The following is a 17,674-nucleotide window of genomic DNA, read 5'->3' as shown; positions in this document are numbered from 1 at the left end:
TCTCAAGAGTAAAGGCAGTGGCATGTTTTCCTGGGGAAGTGGGGGCTCTGCTGAGGATGGCAGTTCCAAATTTTTGTGACCTGACCTCAACTCAGTGTCCCAAACCATCACCCTTCAGGAGCTGACAGAGAGAAACCTCCTTTCTTCATGTGGGGCTAGAAGCAGTCTAAGTTGTTCCCAGGCTGGCCAGCTATTGAACGCACAATCAGGCAGGAGAGTTCAAATGGCATTTTCTGCAGTAGGTACAATTCCAGGAAGAGCAAAGCCATCCTGAAAGACTCAGGAAGAGTCTTCTACCACTGCCAGCTTTCAAGTCTAGAGGAAAAAAAGGACCCCTAGGAGGAGTGTTGGGTGCATTCTGGCCAATCCAGAAAGTATTCCTGAAAATGGAGTGGTCAGATTTACACATTATCTGGCCCAGGCGTAACTGTACACCTTAAGGACTGAGCAACTCAACCAAGACCTGTTTCAAACTATCTGGAGCAGCTTAACCATCCCTTCCATCTAATCCCCTTGTCTCATCACCATCACCTTCCCTCCCCCCCCCCCCTCCCACCCCCCCTCTATGAGAGAGAAGGACTCGGTGGAGACAGACACTTTGGTATGGCAATCTTTATATCCACAACACAGAAAAACCATGCACAAATCCAGGGATGCGGGGCTCTATTTACAAAGAAGGTTGCACTGAACTAAACACAAGTGCTGTGGAGTGGAAGAAGAGACAGAGATATGAATGAACAGAGGTCTGCACTAGCCCTGGCTTTCCCATGCAGACGAAGCCCGTTTGCAGCATAGCAATTACTCAGCAATGTCCACTATTGACCAACCTAACCACACCCAGAGATTTGACCTATGTCAGGAAGACTCCCTACGGCTAGCTTAGTCATTCTACCCGTAATCCCAGTAGGTGGGTGTTGGAGGGGTAGAGTAGGGGATTCTGGTCAGTTTCCCCACCCCAAGCATACTTCCTCTTAGTTGCTGTTCACTGGCTCAGGGCCCTTGATGGCTTGCCAGCCTGTCATTCCAAAAAAATAAAGCATCTTCCAGAACTGCCCATGAGCTAGAATGTTGAATCCCTCAGAACTCAGGGGCATGTCTCAAGCCACATGACTCACATTTTCTGCCCTATGCCACTTCGGTCAGAAGTCTCTTCTCCTAGGCAATAACTTTCATAAACACCTAGATGCAAGTTAGCTGCCAAAGAAAGTCGGCAGGTAGCAGACTTAGTATGCTACCAAAGTGGAAGGACCAATGATGCCAAGGAAGAGGTGGGAAAAGGGCAACCCCAACTCTGAAGCAGAAGGCACCAGGTGGACCCAGGCCTGCTTGTCTCATGGCCAAGGCTAGCTGGGATCCTACTCCTAACTTGGATTATCCACAGGGATAATGAAAGAAGAGGCCAAGAAAAAATAAAAGGCCTTAATCTTCACCCCAGGCAAGAAACCAGATAGCAGCAGCAGGGTCCTGGAAGACAGATGTCCGGGACAGGATAGCTAAGAGTCATTTCACACTGCCCTGGAACATGGCTGTAGTATGAAGGCCTCTAAGCTGGTGAAACTTGAATAATTTAGTCAAAGGAAGTCATAACCTAGAAGGGTTATCCAGAATCCATCTTCCCTTTCTGTGATACTGGCCCTGGCCTGAAAGAGAAGGGGTGGTCATTAGGCTGTTAGATAAGCTGTCAGAAACTTGGTGGTGTCTTGGGAGCTTGAATCCTGAATAATTAATGTGCCTGTATATGTCCCAGAACTCCACCCCTGCCACAACCACAAAAGCATTTCTACATCTTCCTAGAAATCTCAGAAAGGCAGGCTGAAGGACTGAGTTGAACAGTTCTAGTTTCAACAGTCCTTCCTACCCAGGGCCAGCAGCAGCAGCAGCAGACTCCTGGAGTTTTGGGGGCCCTGGAATGTCACCAAGTTAAAATTTCCACCAACCCATACTAAGAAGTTACAGTCTCAGCTCAAGCTTTGGGGCAGAAGGGAAAGACCCAATTTAATTGTTGAGGGCTGGAACAATTTCCTGCTGTAGAGCTGAGAAGCAAGTCAAGGGACTTTGAATAAGGCCTGGGAGTACTAAATATACTGCCCCAGCCTGAACTTTCATGGTGGCATGGAGCAGGGCACTTCAAAGGAAAAAAGCTGTATTTCCTAGCCTGACTCCTCCTCAAAGGAAGGGCAGTTTGTGAGGCCAACAAGAAGATGAATGACTCCCGAGTGGCTCCTCCCTTACCTCCCCTGCCCAGAGATCACTTGCTTTTCTTGATGAAGAGCAAACTCCCTGTAAACTTACAAGACCAGTACATTAAAAGCAGCCCAGGGATGACAAGGAAGAGGAAACTACACCAAAGGGCATATACAGTGCCTATTTTTAAGCCAACAGAGCAGAGATTAAGGCCCTGCCTTGCCTCTAAGGCCAGTGAAAGTACAGAGTCACTGACTCCAAAACACGGATAGACCCTCATCCATTCTATTCCAGCCACTTCCAAAACGCTGCTGCCAATACTGGGACCTCTGATACCTTGCACTCCATGTAAGGAAGAGACTTCATCTCCAGTCATGCAGCAACTTGTGCTCTGAAGCTGGCATCTGGCTGAAACCCAAGCCCCACATCAGCCTAGAAGACCCATCAATGAAATCCTTCCATGTAGAACAGCAACAAGGCTAGGGCCCTGGACACCCTCCTGAAACCAGAGGACACAAACCTTGAAGGTTAAATGCTCCAGAACAACTAGTTCTCACTTGGCAAGGATCCCACAGTAACTCCAACAGGTTATCAACTAACCCTGGGAAGATGTCTTTGTCTTTTACATGCACAATTGGAAGAAAAACCCCTCCGTCTTATTCCGAAAGCTAGCTTTCAAACAATGCCTGGAATGTTAGCTCCACTTTTCCCCTGTCACCCATTCAGGAGATGCTGGTTGTACCACTAGCACAAGGTTCTAATGTGCAAAGGGGATGGGGTAGGGCATCCTACCCCAGCGAGAGCATATGACACTCGTCTGCCTACAGCCAACATGCTCAGAGGCACAGCTAAACTGTCCTCCCTCTTCCTTTGGCTAACCTCAGCGTACCATGCAAACAAGCACACATGGCTGGGGCAAGCTGATTGCCTGGCTGGACCATCACCAACTTTAGCCTGACCCTCTAGAAAATGGGAGCGTGATCTGGTTTCTCTTGTTGTATCAGACAAAGACGCGAAGTGGTCAAGATTGCTGCTGAGGCTAGTTGGCATCAGGAAAAGTATAACTGTTGCAAATAGCATCCTGGCACTGAGGAAATGAGAAAAGGGCGAAGGAACACAGTTGCATACAGGAAATAGAATCATACATTTTAGTAAAGGTCGAGAAAAATTATAGCCCATGAGAGTCAACTGTTAAAGAATGAAAGGGTGAGGGAAAGGGTTGAGATGCTATGATTTGGCATAAATCTTACAAAATGTATAAAGAATCCATGTTTTTCTACAATAACAAAACCCAAAAACTCTAAGTGCAGTTATATACAAAACATGAGAATATTGCTTCCCTTGCAAATGGGTCTCAGGCAAGATGGCAGGTTGGAGAGGGAGCTGTGGGCAGAAAGGAGATTACCAAGGGCCTGCACAGGCTGAAGCTGGTCGGGGTTCTGGGACAGGAGGGAGAGGCCACAAAGGAAGGCCCGGCACTTGCTGGATGCTCTGGTTAAGGAAGAGGATTCTCTCTGGTGGCTGACAAATCATTCCATCATCTCAGCCTGCCCCTGGGCTCCTGAGCCTCCTTCCTGGGGCAAGAGGTACCCAGTAATGACTCTCCCTAGGACCAGGCCCAGAGGCTAGCCACGAGAGGGAGGAAAATCTGGGGATTGTGTCACCATGGGTCTTCCACCACCAAATGAGAACCCCAATGCTCATCGCAGGATCCCAACTGGACACAACAGGACATCTGAGGAAAAGATTTTTTCCCTCTTTAATTTCAGCACACCTCCTCCCTTCCCTGCTCCCCATCTTCCCCAGAGATCTAAGAGTCTAAGAAAAAGTTGGGCTAAATGCAAAAGCAAATCAGTGTAGGTATGTCTTTCTTCAGCCGTGATAAATGAGGTCTTGGTTCCTCCTTCTCCTCCCACCAATCACTAGACAACCAAGTGGCACTGCCCAGGGGAGCAGCCAGGGCTCACCCTCTGAGGGGCAGAATCTGTACAACCAGGCCCAAGGTCAGCCCACTCCCCTGGGAGCCTGAGAGGAAAGGGGGGTTAGGCCTACAGTTAATGCTGGAAAATGGACGTTGGGGATGGGGGAAGAAACGAGGATGACAAAGAGTCACTGAATCACAGGAGATAACTGCAAAGACGTGCACACGCGTTTCTAACTGAAGCACAGCGAGGTAAGGGCAGGCAGGGAAGGCGCTTCTGGGCGCAGGTGGTCACAGGTTCTGGCAGCACTGGAGTTTGTTGGATTTCTGTCCATCAGTGGTGGGGGGGACACTGATGTCTACCACGTTGTTGCCAGGAGATTCATCATGTGCAGAGCGGTCAGCAATCTGCTTCTGGGATACGATGCGGTAAATCTCTGTGGGCATACAGACTTTGGGTTAGCAGAGTAGGAAAGGGACCTGCCAAGGTCAGCAGAAGAAAACGCACAGATCAAAGCTGTGCCCCATAGCGCTACACATTTTGTCCCTGGTTCCAGACAAGAAGCAGAAACACACCTAAGCAGAGAGGGAGCCCAGGCACACAGAGAGATGCTGTCCTGGTGACCCCCTCTTTCCCTTTCCATAAATTCAAGCAGCCCCTGGAGCAGAGCTGTTAGGGGCCATCACTCCCAACCTTAACACCAACTTTCAGTGAAGATGGGATTCGTTCTCAGTTCCAACACACAGAACTTCCATTCTTCCTTCATCTATGCCTCAACTTTCCTTTTTATGTTATTTTTACTTTATCTTGGTTAGGCAATGGGGTTAAGTGACTTGCGCAGGGTCACACAGCTAGTAAGTGTTATGTGTCTGAGGCCACATTTGAACTCAGGTCCTTCTGAATCCAGGGCTGGTGCTCTATCCACTGCGCCACCTAGCTGCCCCTCAACTTTCCAACAATAGGATAGGCTTCTTGTTTTTGTCTCCCTCTATTCACCAGGGAACTTGAGGAATTCGTGCATTAACAGGTCAGGTGCTTCTCATACATACTTCAAGTATGTTATGCTAAGTTAGCCTTAGGGGAAACAAAAGGACATATGTGGAAGGGATCCTGAGCCAGTCACTTAACCTCTGTTTGCCTCAATTTCTTCAACTGTAAAATGGGGATAATAATACCACCTACCTGGAAGGGCTTTTTTTGTTTGTTTCTTTGTTTCTGAGATGGCTGAACCACAAAGCAGTTAGCTGTTTAGTAAAAACAGCAATGGGGTCCTGGGAGAGGGAATTGATATACCCTCCTGGGTTATGGCAACTGGGGCTTCACCTAGACTTGTCTGTCACCCCACTGAACACATATGTGGTCAGGTCTGGGGTAGGGTGGCACAACTCCCTCCCCCATGATTCCTCGTGCCAGGGGCTTCCTGGAGGGAGGCTGAGGATGGGGATGGGGCCAGTCTCAGGACCCAAAGGCAGTTCTGGATCACTCTCACTCTCTTCTCCCAGGGGCCAGCGCTGTCTAATCTGGTTGGCTCCTGTCCTTCCTACCCCAAGGGGTAGGTAGCATAACCCTAATGGTAACACAGGCACTGGTAACAGAATCCTACAGATATGACCTCCCACCACAATATGACTTTCTCTGGCAATAAAACATGCTGGGTTACATAACTAATTCTGGCATCCCAGAAGAGCAGTGAGTTTCTGGCAGTAACAGCACAGTTGAAATGATTTTTGCTGCATGTGGGACAAGGTACAAAGGGCTGGGAATGCCACAGCCTCCACATCCCATTCACTGAATCCCCTCCAACTTCTGGCTGCTCCCAGGCTCCCACCAACCCTTAGCTTTCATTTCCCCCTGAGTTATGCTTTAGATAATTACTTACTTGCCAAGTTACCTAAATGTATTAGAAAACTGACAGAGAGTTGTCCTACTTGGGCATACCTCTGTAATAGGTAGCACCCTACTTCTGCCCTTACCACCCTCCCAGTAACAGTACATTCCATCGGCTGGAGCCACTTAGGCTCTGATTGTCAAATACAGACAGGACAATTACCTGGATCTCTCAGGTAGTGATACAGTCTGTCTACTGCTTTTGCAGAACAGCGTGTTTACCATGATCACCTCCTATCTCCACTTCCTGGACCTAAATGTATTCATGGCATCTAAACCAGGGACGAACAATGGGCTGTATACTACACTAATACTATACTATACTACAGTATACTTACATCCGTATATTAGCATAATGTCATCAAAAATCTATGAGAAAATACTATTCTGACTATATCCTACAGCTTTACAGTAACTCCACACCTAGAGAATTACTATGACTATCCCATTCAGAGAAGAATTTCTAGGGATCTGATGTAAGCAGCTGCAGAGTTGTGAACAAGTACCTAAAACCTCTAGAGGTGGCTTTCTGCCAACAAATTTGCTGCTGGTTCCCACTGGAACCAATCAAACCCAAACACTTGATTGGAGAAGGAGGGGGGGAATGGGGAAGAGGGAAGATGGGGGAAACTTTCAAACAATTAAACAAGTGCTATTTCTAAATATAACTTTCAGTCATTTTTTAAAAAGCAGTATTAACCTCTGGATGATCCAGCAATCTGAACTCTTTTGAATGTCAAAGGGACTTTTATAGCTTAAAATTCCTAAAAACCTAAGTCACTTAAAATTTTTAAAAACTTTTTGTTAAATATAAATATTGAAGCTTTACTTTTGAAAGTAAAGCCTCGAAACAAGAGCAGACTAGCTATTTCCCCATGTTGTTGTTGTTCAGTTGTGTCCGACTCTTTGTGATCCTATTTGGGGTTTTCTTGGCAAAGATATTGGAGCAGTTTGACATTTCCTTCTCCAGCTCATTTGACAGAATAAGGAAACTGAGGCAAATAGGGATAAGTGACTTGCCCAGGGTCACAGAGCTAGTGCCTGAGACCACATCTAAACTCAGATTTTCCTGACTCCAGGACTAGCACTCTAGCCACAGTGCCACCGAGGTGCTTAGATTTCCCCAGGAAAATGTTTTTCTAAACTACCATGTTCCCCCTGCACTTTTTTTCCCTTCTCCCTTTTTACCTTACCTACAGTCTTTTCTCTCTTCCTCCCATTCCCTCTCTCCATACTGACCATAATATAGCAATATGGTGCATTTCTTATTACAGAATTTCCAAGAATGTTAGAGCTGGAAGGGATCCTCAAAAACCACCTAGTTCAAACCCTTACTTTATAAAGAAAGAAAGAGATTTACCTTAGGTCATATGTAGACCTGGGGGCATCCCTAGCACTAGAACCCATGTCTCCTGATTCTCCAGGCCACAGCTCTTTTGACTTTGCAAAGCTATTTTTAGTGACTAAAAGTGTGTGTTCTTAATTCTTAGAATACATCAGTGAATAAACGAGTTACTGGATAAAAAGCACTTTGTAAGGAGAAGGGGCTATAGATGATGTATGAGCTATTCATAATTTCTGCCACTAAAACCATCGAATTGCTTCCTGGATTCCTGCTTCAGGCCAAGGTTTAATCAGCCCTGCCACGCCCATCCCAGGCTAAGGCACAGCTCACCTGTGAGAATGTTCTTAAAGGCTTCTTCCACATTGGTTGAATCCAACGCAGATGTCTCAATAAAAGACAAATTGTTTTTCTCTGAAACAAAGAGAAGGTAATTCTAGTTAGTGCCTGTGAACATCCTAACATCCTCCCTTCCTTACCATGACCTCTTAGTGAATTAGTTCAGTTTTACACAATCCCCTGATGCCAATTCTGCCCTCTAACCCCAACCTTGGCTTGCTCACAGCATGACGGCCTTTGCTCTGCATGGCACTGGAAGAAATCACAAACTGGGAGCACCACAAATTTATGTTATATAAGCTCACCTGGGCCCTCATTGTTGGAAGGCAATGCTTTTCTATCCATTTGTTGTTCCACTCATGACTGTGGCTATTCCAGACCCTCTCCTTCTGGAGCACCACTTTCTCCCCACCTTCTTATCTGAGAACCTTGACTCATACTTCCCTGAAAAAACTGAGGCCATTTGTTAAGAGATCCCTCTTTCCCCCTACTCCTTATTCAGACATCTCCTGTGTCTTCCTTCACCCCTCTCTCACACCAAGAAGTGGACTTTCTCCTTCCCAAGGCACACCCCTTTCCATGCACCCTTGACTGCATCATCTTCTGTTTTCTCCAACAGACTGCTCACTCTATCGTCTCCATTTTCTCTATAATATTCAATCTCCATCTACTGGCTCCTGTTCTGCTGCCTACAAACATGCCTATATCTTCCCCATCCTTAAAAACCCCTCATTGATCCTACCATGCCAGCTACTGCCCTATAATTCTCTTCATCTTTTCCACTAAACTCCTTGAGAAAGCTGTCTACAATTAGTTGCTTCTACGCTTGTTTACTTCTAAATCTTCTGCAATCTTGCTTCCAATCTCATCATTCAGTTGAAATTGCTCTCTCCAAAGTCATCAATGATTATTTAATTGCCAAAACTTATTCTAATCACAATCTGAATACCTTCTTTACTCAGCCACAGCACCTGACACTGTTGATCTCCCTCTCTTTCCTATCCAGATTTTCATGACACTGCTTTTTCCTGGTTCTCCCATCTGACAGTTCCTTTTCATTCTCCTTTGCTGGATCTTCCTCCAGGACATTCCCACTAACCACAGGTGTCCTCAAAGGGTCTGTCCCGAACCCTCTTCTCTTCTCCCTCTTCATTATCTTGCTTGGTGATCTCATCAGCTCCCACGGGTTCAAATGGCACCTTTATACAGATAATTCCCAGATCTATTTGTCTAGCCCTTACCTCTTTACTAACCCTAGTCCTCCATTATCAACTGCCTTCTGGACATCTCAGAGGCATCTCAAACTCGAGATCCTGAAAAACACAACTCATCTTTCCCCAAAATCTTCCTAGCTTTCCTATTACTTTCTAAGGAACCACTATTCATAACTCAGGCTCCCAACCTCCATGTCATCCTTGGTACAGCTTTACAAGTTGACAAAGCATCTTACATTCATTATCTCATTTGAACCTCATAAGATATCTGTGAGGTGAATACGAGATATTATCCCCATTTTACAGTTGAAGAAAAATGCTTAAATAACTTTGTACAGGGTATCCCAGAGTATCTGAGGTGGGACTTCACTCCAAGTGTGACTGACTACGAAGTCCACTATGCCAGGAAAAATGTCCTGATCAAGATTTATCAAATCTCAGAGGCGGGGCCGAGATGGTGGAGTAAAGGCAGGGACTTGCCTGAGCTCTTCCCCAAACCCCTGCAAATATCTTTTAAAAATAACTCCAAACAAATTCTAGAGCAGCAGAACTGACAAAAAGACGGAGTGAAACAAATTTCCAGCCCAGGACAACTTGGAAGTTCAGCAGGAAAGGTCTGTTACACCAAGGTGAGAAAGGAGCACAGTCTAGGGCATTCCATGCCAGCACTGCCCTGGCCCCAGCAAACCAGGATCAGGCCTTGAGAGTGAATGAATCAGCAGCAGCCGTGGCTGCTTCCAGAGCTCTTGGCCCACAAATGGTGAAGGGGCTGAACAACTGGTCAGAAGATTGTAGGGGTCTTTTTGCTAGCACTGAGGCAGGACTCGATTGCTTTGCCCATACGTGGACTGGGTCCTGGGTGGCAGTTCCAGGGCAAGGAGGAGCACTAGCATAGCACAGCTTTCAGCAGCAGTGGAGGGGGGACCCTCCTCTCAGTTCCAGGGCAGAAAAGAATGCTTGTCATCAGTCATGGACCAGAGCATGGGCCAGTAGAGTAGTAAACACCTCTCCTTAGATCATACCTCCTTGGAAGAACTGAAAACTTACAGGTCCCTAGAAGTATCTCTGAAAACAGCTGCACAACACTCCTGAAGCTTGGGACAGTGTGCCCTCCACCCTGGGCGCACCTTAACAAAGAGTTAAAAATCAACTAACAGGCTGGGAAAATGAGCAAATAATGGGGAAAAAAAAAGATTTATCAAATCTCTACAAGTTGGATATTTTCTCCTAAAATAAACTGCATTACTTCCAAGTATGAAACTTCCAAATGCATGTGAATGCTGAACACAAAGGTACAAATACTTCCCTACTGGCACGTTTCAGTGATTACAATTTAACTGAAGGCCCCATTTTACCACCATGTTCCCTCAAGTATCTCCTGAAGGACTTTAGACAGCTGTTCCTCTCCCTATTTCTGTTCAGCTTCTTCTGTACACGTTCCATAAAATCTCTAATGTCGTCACTACCAGTCATTGTTATTAAGCACACCTCCAGCTAGGTTTTTCTGGATCTGTAACCATCCTATCAGTCTCCTCTGTAGAAGGCCCATGTGTTCCACGAATGCTACTGGATGTGGCACAGAACTTTCCCCACTTTTTTTTAGTTGTTCGTAGTTTCCATATCTGATTTAATCTACATGGCTGACCAATGAGCCTAAGGTAAGTGGGCAGGTGCAGAAAGTGAAAAGCTTACATCTAGGTTCTTCCTTGTCTCCTCTCTTTCTGCATCCTCAGCACTCACTCCCAGGAGCTTTACTCTTTTGGAGTCTTGCCCTTTTACAATGCATCCCCTTTTCCTTTCTTCAGTTTGCAGACCCCATTCCTAAAGAGCCTTTGTAGACTCCCAGGCCACGGCAGCTACTGACCTCTCTTCTCTTCCTCCCCAGTCTTCTGATGACTTATCTTTGGAGATTTCTTCCTTTTATGAGCTCGGTCTCCCCTCTGCTTCTGGGCAGCTAGGCTGTTTCTCCTTCTTGTACTGCAGTCTCTCCTCATGGGCTTTGTACTGCACTGAAGATCTCTCTCCTCCTCTACTGGCTTCTGGCCACATTATAAATGTTTGTTGACTGACTTACTAATTGACTCTGGAGTCCCTAAATACTGTGTTTACCTTTAGGACCCAAAAAACCTACAAGGCTGTCTCTTACTCTCACAGTGAATACAGGAGCTTCCAATGTATGTGAATTTATATGGGTCAATATATTTACATGCATTTCTAGCAACACATACATTTGTCCATATGTGTGTGTGTGTGTGTATGTGTGTGCATATATATATGTGTATGTTATACACACACACACACACACATATCTTTGGAAGGGCAGTTTGGCACAGTGGACAGGCTCGGAGTTAGGAAAATCTGAATTCAAGTCCTGCCACTCACATGTATTAGATGTGTCACTGTAACAAGACCCTTACCTTCAGTGACCTAGACAAATCTCTAATAATACAAGTTGCAGAGTACGGCTGATCTGCATTGGTGGAAGGAATTTTACCAGGAGTTCTGTATATCATTGAAATCTCAGGCCTAGTTAGTTTTTTTTTTTTAAACACACATCTATGCATATGTTGTGATTTATGGGGAGTAACCACCCTTTCTGAAAGTCTTCCTATAATGACTCACTGCTTATGGAATAGAGGTGACCCTGGCATCCCAAAAGTTCTGTCAGTGGGTGAGAAGGTCTGGCAGCTCCCAACCACACTGAAGAAGCTCCCACGACAAGCCCCGGGGGTGTATAGGGATATGGGTTGAGGACCAAAACAGTTAAGTATAGAGAGGCTCAATACCATCTTGTCCTCAGAGTGATGAATTTTTCAATCATAGAAACTTTTTAAGACTAAGTCCTGAAGGGGTTTTGACCTGCATCAATAGGGATTATCCACCTGCACTAATGTAATTACACAACACTTCAGTAAGCACACGTAAATATGTATGTCTGTATATTGTAAAGTGAGACTCATTAATATATAACCAATAACTATTATCCAGAGAGCCCTACTATATAATAACAATATGTGGGAAATGGGAATCTATAAGCAAAGTAGTTCTCAGTATGGAAATCTTTGCTTGATAAAGAAACTTATTACTGCTCCTTTAATTGGGAGTCAACTGTTTAAATATCTCAACTATGATTCAATCTTCTCCTCTCTCCTTTCTCTTCCCTACTGACAGGGTAGATAACTCCCCATGGAAAAGCTCTGACCTACAACCATCACCGAATGCAAACTCAACAACCTCTTAGCAGACAAGATGGGAGGTTTTGCCAAGTCCACATACTTGAGGAAAACTGCATGTGGGACAAAGAGTGTAAGATAGGTACAAACTCAGAACTTAGGGTGAGTTAGAGGGTATTGTTGGCCCTGCTCTGGAAGCTAAAAGCACTTTCAGCAAAGCCACTATTAAAAAATTACCAGCCATTCAAGAGAAGACAAAGTTAATGGGAAACTAGGATTTAGTCTATGAAGAATTATTTAGAACTGTGTCAAGAAAGGTATACATTTACATGGCTCTGAGGAAAAAAGAAAGCTTGACCTTCAACACATAGAGACTGATACCTTTATATTAAAATTTAACCCAGAGCTCATATGACTAACACATACACTTAGCTGAGTTTTTCGACTCAAAAGTATTTATGCTCCCTAATAGGTACAAGATTCTTTTGGGCAAAGGGAAAACTTTTTTTTTCAAGGGTAAAGCTTCTCATAAATAGACCAGTTTTACTATCTTTTACATTATGGAAAAATAGAAGAGGAAGGTCTGAAATACAAGGCACAGTGGAGAGAGCACAGAATTAGGGATGAGAGAGCCTGGATTTGATTCTAGCCCCGACACCTATCAGCTCTGTGATTATAGACAAGTCACAACCTCTGTGAGCACTAGTTTCCTCATACATCAAATGGGAATAATTATAACTGTACTATCTACCCTCACAGGGTTATTGTGAGGCAAGTGCTTTGTAAATCTTAAAACACTCTAGATCAAAGAATTATTATCTTGCCCTGCTATTGTATAATAAGTTACAAGATGACAGAGACTGAGTCATGTTTAATCTTCCCATTCAGATACCTAGTACAGGGTCTTGCACAGCAGCACAGGATTAAGGAATTATTTGTTGAATTGAGTTGAAGGCACTGAGCTTAATCCCAGGGCAGGGCAGAGAAAGCTTCCAGATTCAAGTTCCCTACCTTCTGGAACGCCCCCAGACCAAGGCCACCCACCTGCAAATGCCCGGGCCTCATCAGTAGGCACGGCACGGAGGTGGCGCAGGTCACTCTTGTTCCCCACCAACATGATCACAATGTTGTTGTCAGCATGGTCACGGAGTTCTTTCAGCCAACGTTCCACATTCTCATATGTCAGGTGCTTGGCAATATCATAGACCAACAGGGCTCCCACAGCCCCTCGGTAGTACCTGAGAAAAGATTAGCAGGACGTGAATTTGGCCAAGTAACCACACTGCCTACTCCAGTCTGGTTTTTGCTTCAAGCTATATTCTAGCACCATGTGTTCTTTAAAAACCAGAGATTAAAGCAAAACCCAGAAACCTCACCAGGAACTACCTTACCAAGGGCTGCCTGAAACCAATGATCGCAGAGCTTCAAATATGCCCCATAAAAGTAAGGTCTTTCTCATGCTTCCTGGTACCATTCCACCAAGGTCCCCAGAGTCCTCACCCACCCAAGACTACTTCCTTTGACAAGTACGCCATACTATAATGCTATTTTCTCCCACATCTTTGTTCTCACATGGAATTTTACTCATCAGGCACATACAGAATCATAGAATCTGAGCTGGACATGACTTCAGAGCTCATCTAGTCCAACACATACTAGAAGAGAAATCTCTACCAACTGCAGCCCTAACCTGGGAGCCAGGAACACCAGGTTCTATTTCTAGCTACGTCCCACCTCATTGTCTGTTCTCCCTCTCTGGACCTCAGTTTCCTCCTCTGTGAAGTGCTAATTCAGCCTCTACTTAAAGACTATCAAAGAAAAAGAATGCACTCCCAGCCCTCTCCTAACTATGCCTTTACTTCTCAGCCTGTTGCAATCTGACTTCCAATTGCCCTACCACCCATGTGAAATTGCATTTACCAAGGGTGCACCAATGACTTACCAACTACTAAATCCAACAAGCTGTTCTCAGGCCTCAGCCTTCAGGACAACTCTGCAGCATTTGACACTGCTCACCACCCCCTCCTCCAAGGCAAATTTTCCTCTTTGGGTTTTTTGGGACGCTGCATTTTCCTGGTTCTTCTACCAGACTGACCTTTCCTTCTCGGTGTCCTGTGATTATCATTCATGTCCCACCCTCAAAGTATGATTATACTTCAGGACCCAATCCGAGGCCCTCCTCTCATCTCTCTGGATAGTCTGTGCTCTCATCAGTTTCCATGGGTTAAATTATTCTCTTCAAGCAGATTACTACCAAGTCTATGTAGACTGAGCCGCAATCACATATCACCACTTGCTAGCCTCCCAGACATTTCTACCTGGATATCCCAAAGGGATCTCAAACTCAACAGTTTCTAAACAGAACTTGTGATCTTCTCCTAAGACCTACCCTACTTCCTAATTTCCCTATTTCTATGGAGGATCCTCCCTGTTCACATCCTGGGATTCTTCACTCTCCCTCACTCCCCATATTTAATCATTTACCAAATCCTATCATCTTTCACATCTGCCCCACCTCTTCACTTCCATATCCACCAGTCTATTTCTTTTTTTTTTTCCAATTCAACATGCATTTATTAAATAACAACTATGTACGAGCCATGGTGCTAAGTATCTGGGACTTAAAGATACAAAAAACTAGATAGTTCTTGCCCTCGGGACATTTACATTCTACCAAGGAGGGAATGGTAACACAGATAATGATACTGCAGAAAACCTGGACTCTGAAAGTTGTCAAGGTTTTGGGAAGCTAGTAAACATCAGGCAGAAATCAGCAAAAGAACCTTGAGAAGCAGTGGAAGCTAATTACCTGAGCTTAGAAATACATGATTGTTTACTTCCCTAAGGATATAGCCATAGGTTATGTCTGCTCTGGTCAAGAACTGGGAGCTGGCTCCATTCCTCAGAAAACAACCACTTAGCAGTAGATTCTTAGATGCAGAGCTTTGAGAGATCTCAGGGACCACTTGCTTCATCATGTAGATGAAAAAATTGAGGCCCGGGGGGGTCACAAAAGTAAATGTCAGAGGGGGAATGTGAACATACCACCAGTCTATTTCTAACCCTCATTATCTGTCACATGGTCATGCTTTACAACTGGTCCCTGCCTCTAGTCTTCCTCACCTCTCCAATCCCTCCTCCACACAAACTATATCAAATTGGTATTCCACTGCCTTGCTCAAGAAGTGTCAGGGTTCTCCATTCTCTTTGGAATCAAATACATCCCCTTCTGTGAGGCATCTGAGACCTTCCCAAGCTGGCTCTAACCTAGCTTTCTGGACTAATTTCACATTACTCCTCCTTGCATGCATTATCACACAATCAGCTTCTGACCTACTTGCTGTTTTCCAGATACAAACTTCCATCTCCCACCATCTCCCATGTCTTTGCGCAGGTCATCCCCTATTTGAAATATTCTCTCCTTCTATGACTTGTAGAATCTTTAACTTCTTTCAAAGCACAATTCAGGTGCCAAGTCCTACATGTGGCCTTTTCTAATCTCCCTAGTTTAATATTCTCCTCTTCACCCAGTGAAATTATTTTACTCTGCATATATTTGGCATACCCTTATCCCTTTCCCTCACATCTCAAATGTGGTCAGTCATATATTCAGTCTATAGGAAATCACAGGTCTTGTGGCCAATGAGGGAATTACTCTACATCCCCCAGCCCCACCCGCCAAACCTCCCAAGTCTCCTAACTCAGTGCTCATCTACAGCCAGGCAAAAGAATGGATCCCTTCCAAACTGGGGAACTGATATTTAGATATGAACATCACTGAAGCTCAAGCCGCAATGTGGGTCTATATTTCCAACAGTAATTCAGAATCACAGTGAGGAAAGAAGATTGGCTTAGGGATCTCAAAAACTATTTCCTAGTCTCAGTTTCATTCACATTTTATTAGTCATATGACCTTTGACAAGTCACTTATCTTTTCTAAGGCTCAAGTGTCCACACCTATAAATTAGGGAAAATATTACCTGTTGTGTCTACGTCATAAGTGTCATCAAAATCAAATGAAGGCCTTTTGTAACTCTAAGGAGCTACTCAGATGTATGGCAATCACAATAATAATGGTAATAAGATTAAATGACACATCCCTGGCATAACAGCTCCAGTAGCTCTATGCTTATCAAACTGGGGATGCTGCCTGGATAACTGGCCTGCAGGCCAGGCAAGAATTTCAAGGACATCAGGTCAGTCCTTCCCTCTTGCAGAGGTAGAAGTATTGAGGACAGGGCCCTCACATAGGAGTGGGATATTAAAAACTGGGGTCTGGACTTTCATTCAGGAATACCTACTATTATCTAGGAAGTGATCCTTTGACAGCAAGCACATATTCAAAAAGGAAAGAAATAAGGTGCACAGATGGGGGGATTAGCTTCTTACTATTAGCAGGGATTCTCTATAAAAATTCTGTCCTGGTGTTTTGCTTCAAAATGACCTGGTCTGTCCTGCTGAAGGGAAGATTCAATCAAGAGTTTCCTTTCTCTCAAAAAGGACCAAGATTTCTCTAGTCCAGCAACAACATTATAGTCCTCAGCAGACAGGGCTTTCCAAGTACCCTCTTATTAAGAATGTGTCATCAGGGTCTCTGGCCTTTATCTTCACTCAGGAGCAAAAGGAAGGCGTCCTTTATCTACTGCAGAAGAGGAGAAGTCCAAAAAGAGACTGGAAAAGATCTTTACAGTCTGGAATGGACAGAATCTAGATAATGAATTATAACAGTAATAAATGTGAAGTTAGGTTTAAAAAAATGAGCTGACAAAAATAAAAGATATGGGTAGAGTGGCCAAACAATAGGTCATATAAAAGAACTGGCAGTCTTACTGGACTGCAAGTTCAATTTGAGCCAAAAGTGCTGGTTAACATTGTTGGCCAAAACAGAAATGTGATCTTAGGCTGAATTAAAATATTTACAGTGTTCAAATCAAAGAAGATAACAGTTCTACTATACTCTATAAATATCCCTCTTAGGACGAGATATACAACAGAACCAAAACAGAGAAGGGCAACCAGGCTGAGGAAGGGACACTGTCATAGGAAGATTAAAGAAGATTTGGAAGCAAAGGCACAATTGTGATCTTCAATCGCCTGATTGATTATCATGAGCAAAGAGGACACAACTGGGACCACTGGTGGGAGTAGTGGAGAAAAGGCAGAGAAAATATGGAGAGATAGACTTTGGCTCAATATAAAAAGCATTCTAACAATGAAAAGTGGTCCCTAAGGGAACAGATGCCTTGTAAGGTTCTACTATAGGTATTCCAGCAGAGGCCAGACCTGTCAGAAATGCTGTAGATGGGATTCCTAAATTGGATGGATGGATGGATTAGGTGATCCTCAGGGACCTATGACCTTCGATAAAGTCCCACTGACACCTATACTCCTTGTGCAATGGGACCAAAAGTAAGGGAACCCATTCTTCTCACTTCTTACCAAAAGTAAGCCAGGTGTGAATATAAAAAGGTAAGAAATCTAGTAGTGCTCAGAAAATGGGCAAAAGTGTGACTCAATTTCTTTCAATCATTAATCAGAAAACAGAAAGAAGGCAGAAACATGACCCAAGCCTATCTACCCAGAATGCTGAGGAGGCAATTCTCACTGTGTGGG

General features: G+C 44.5%; 1 protein-coding gene across 1 annotated transcript in view; it reads right to left on the bottom strand.

Annotated features, from left to right (window-relative positions):
- Positions 1-596: 596 nt before the first annotated feature.
- The window catches only part of RAB11B (RAB11B, member RAS oncogene family), a 36,790-nt gene continuing 19,712 nt past the window's right edge, over positions 597-17,674 (bottom strand). Inside the window, exons 3-5 of the mRNA XM_027844117.1 lie at positions 13,106-13,299; positions 7,669-7,749; positions 597-4,542 (exon numbers count right to left, since the gene is read on the bottom strand). Of these exons, the coding sequence (XP_027699918.1) occupies positions 4,397-4,542; positions 7,669-7,749; positions 13,106-13,299 (421 nt within the window). The 3' untranslated portion in view covers positions 597-4,396. The remainder of the gene's footprint in view (positions 4,543-7,668; positions 7,750-13,105; positions 13,300-17,674) is intronic.

Source organism: Vombatus ursinus, unplaced genomic scaffold, assembly GCF_900497805.2.
Source record: "Vombatus ursinus unplaced genomic scaffold, bare-nosed wombat genome assembly UNPS02014935.1, whole genome shotgun sequence".
Lineage (NCBI taxonomy): Eukaryota > Metazoa > Chordata > Mammalia > Diprotodontia > Vombatidae > Vombatus > Vombatus ursinus.
The sequence above is the reverse complement of the archived record's forward strand: the minus strand, read 5'-3'. Positions and strand labels throughout refer to the sequence as shown.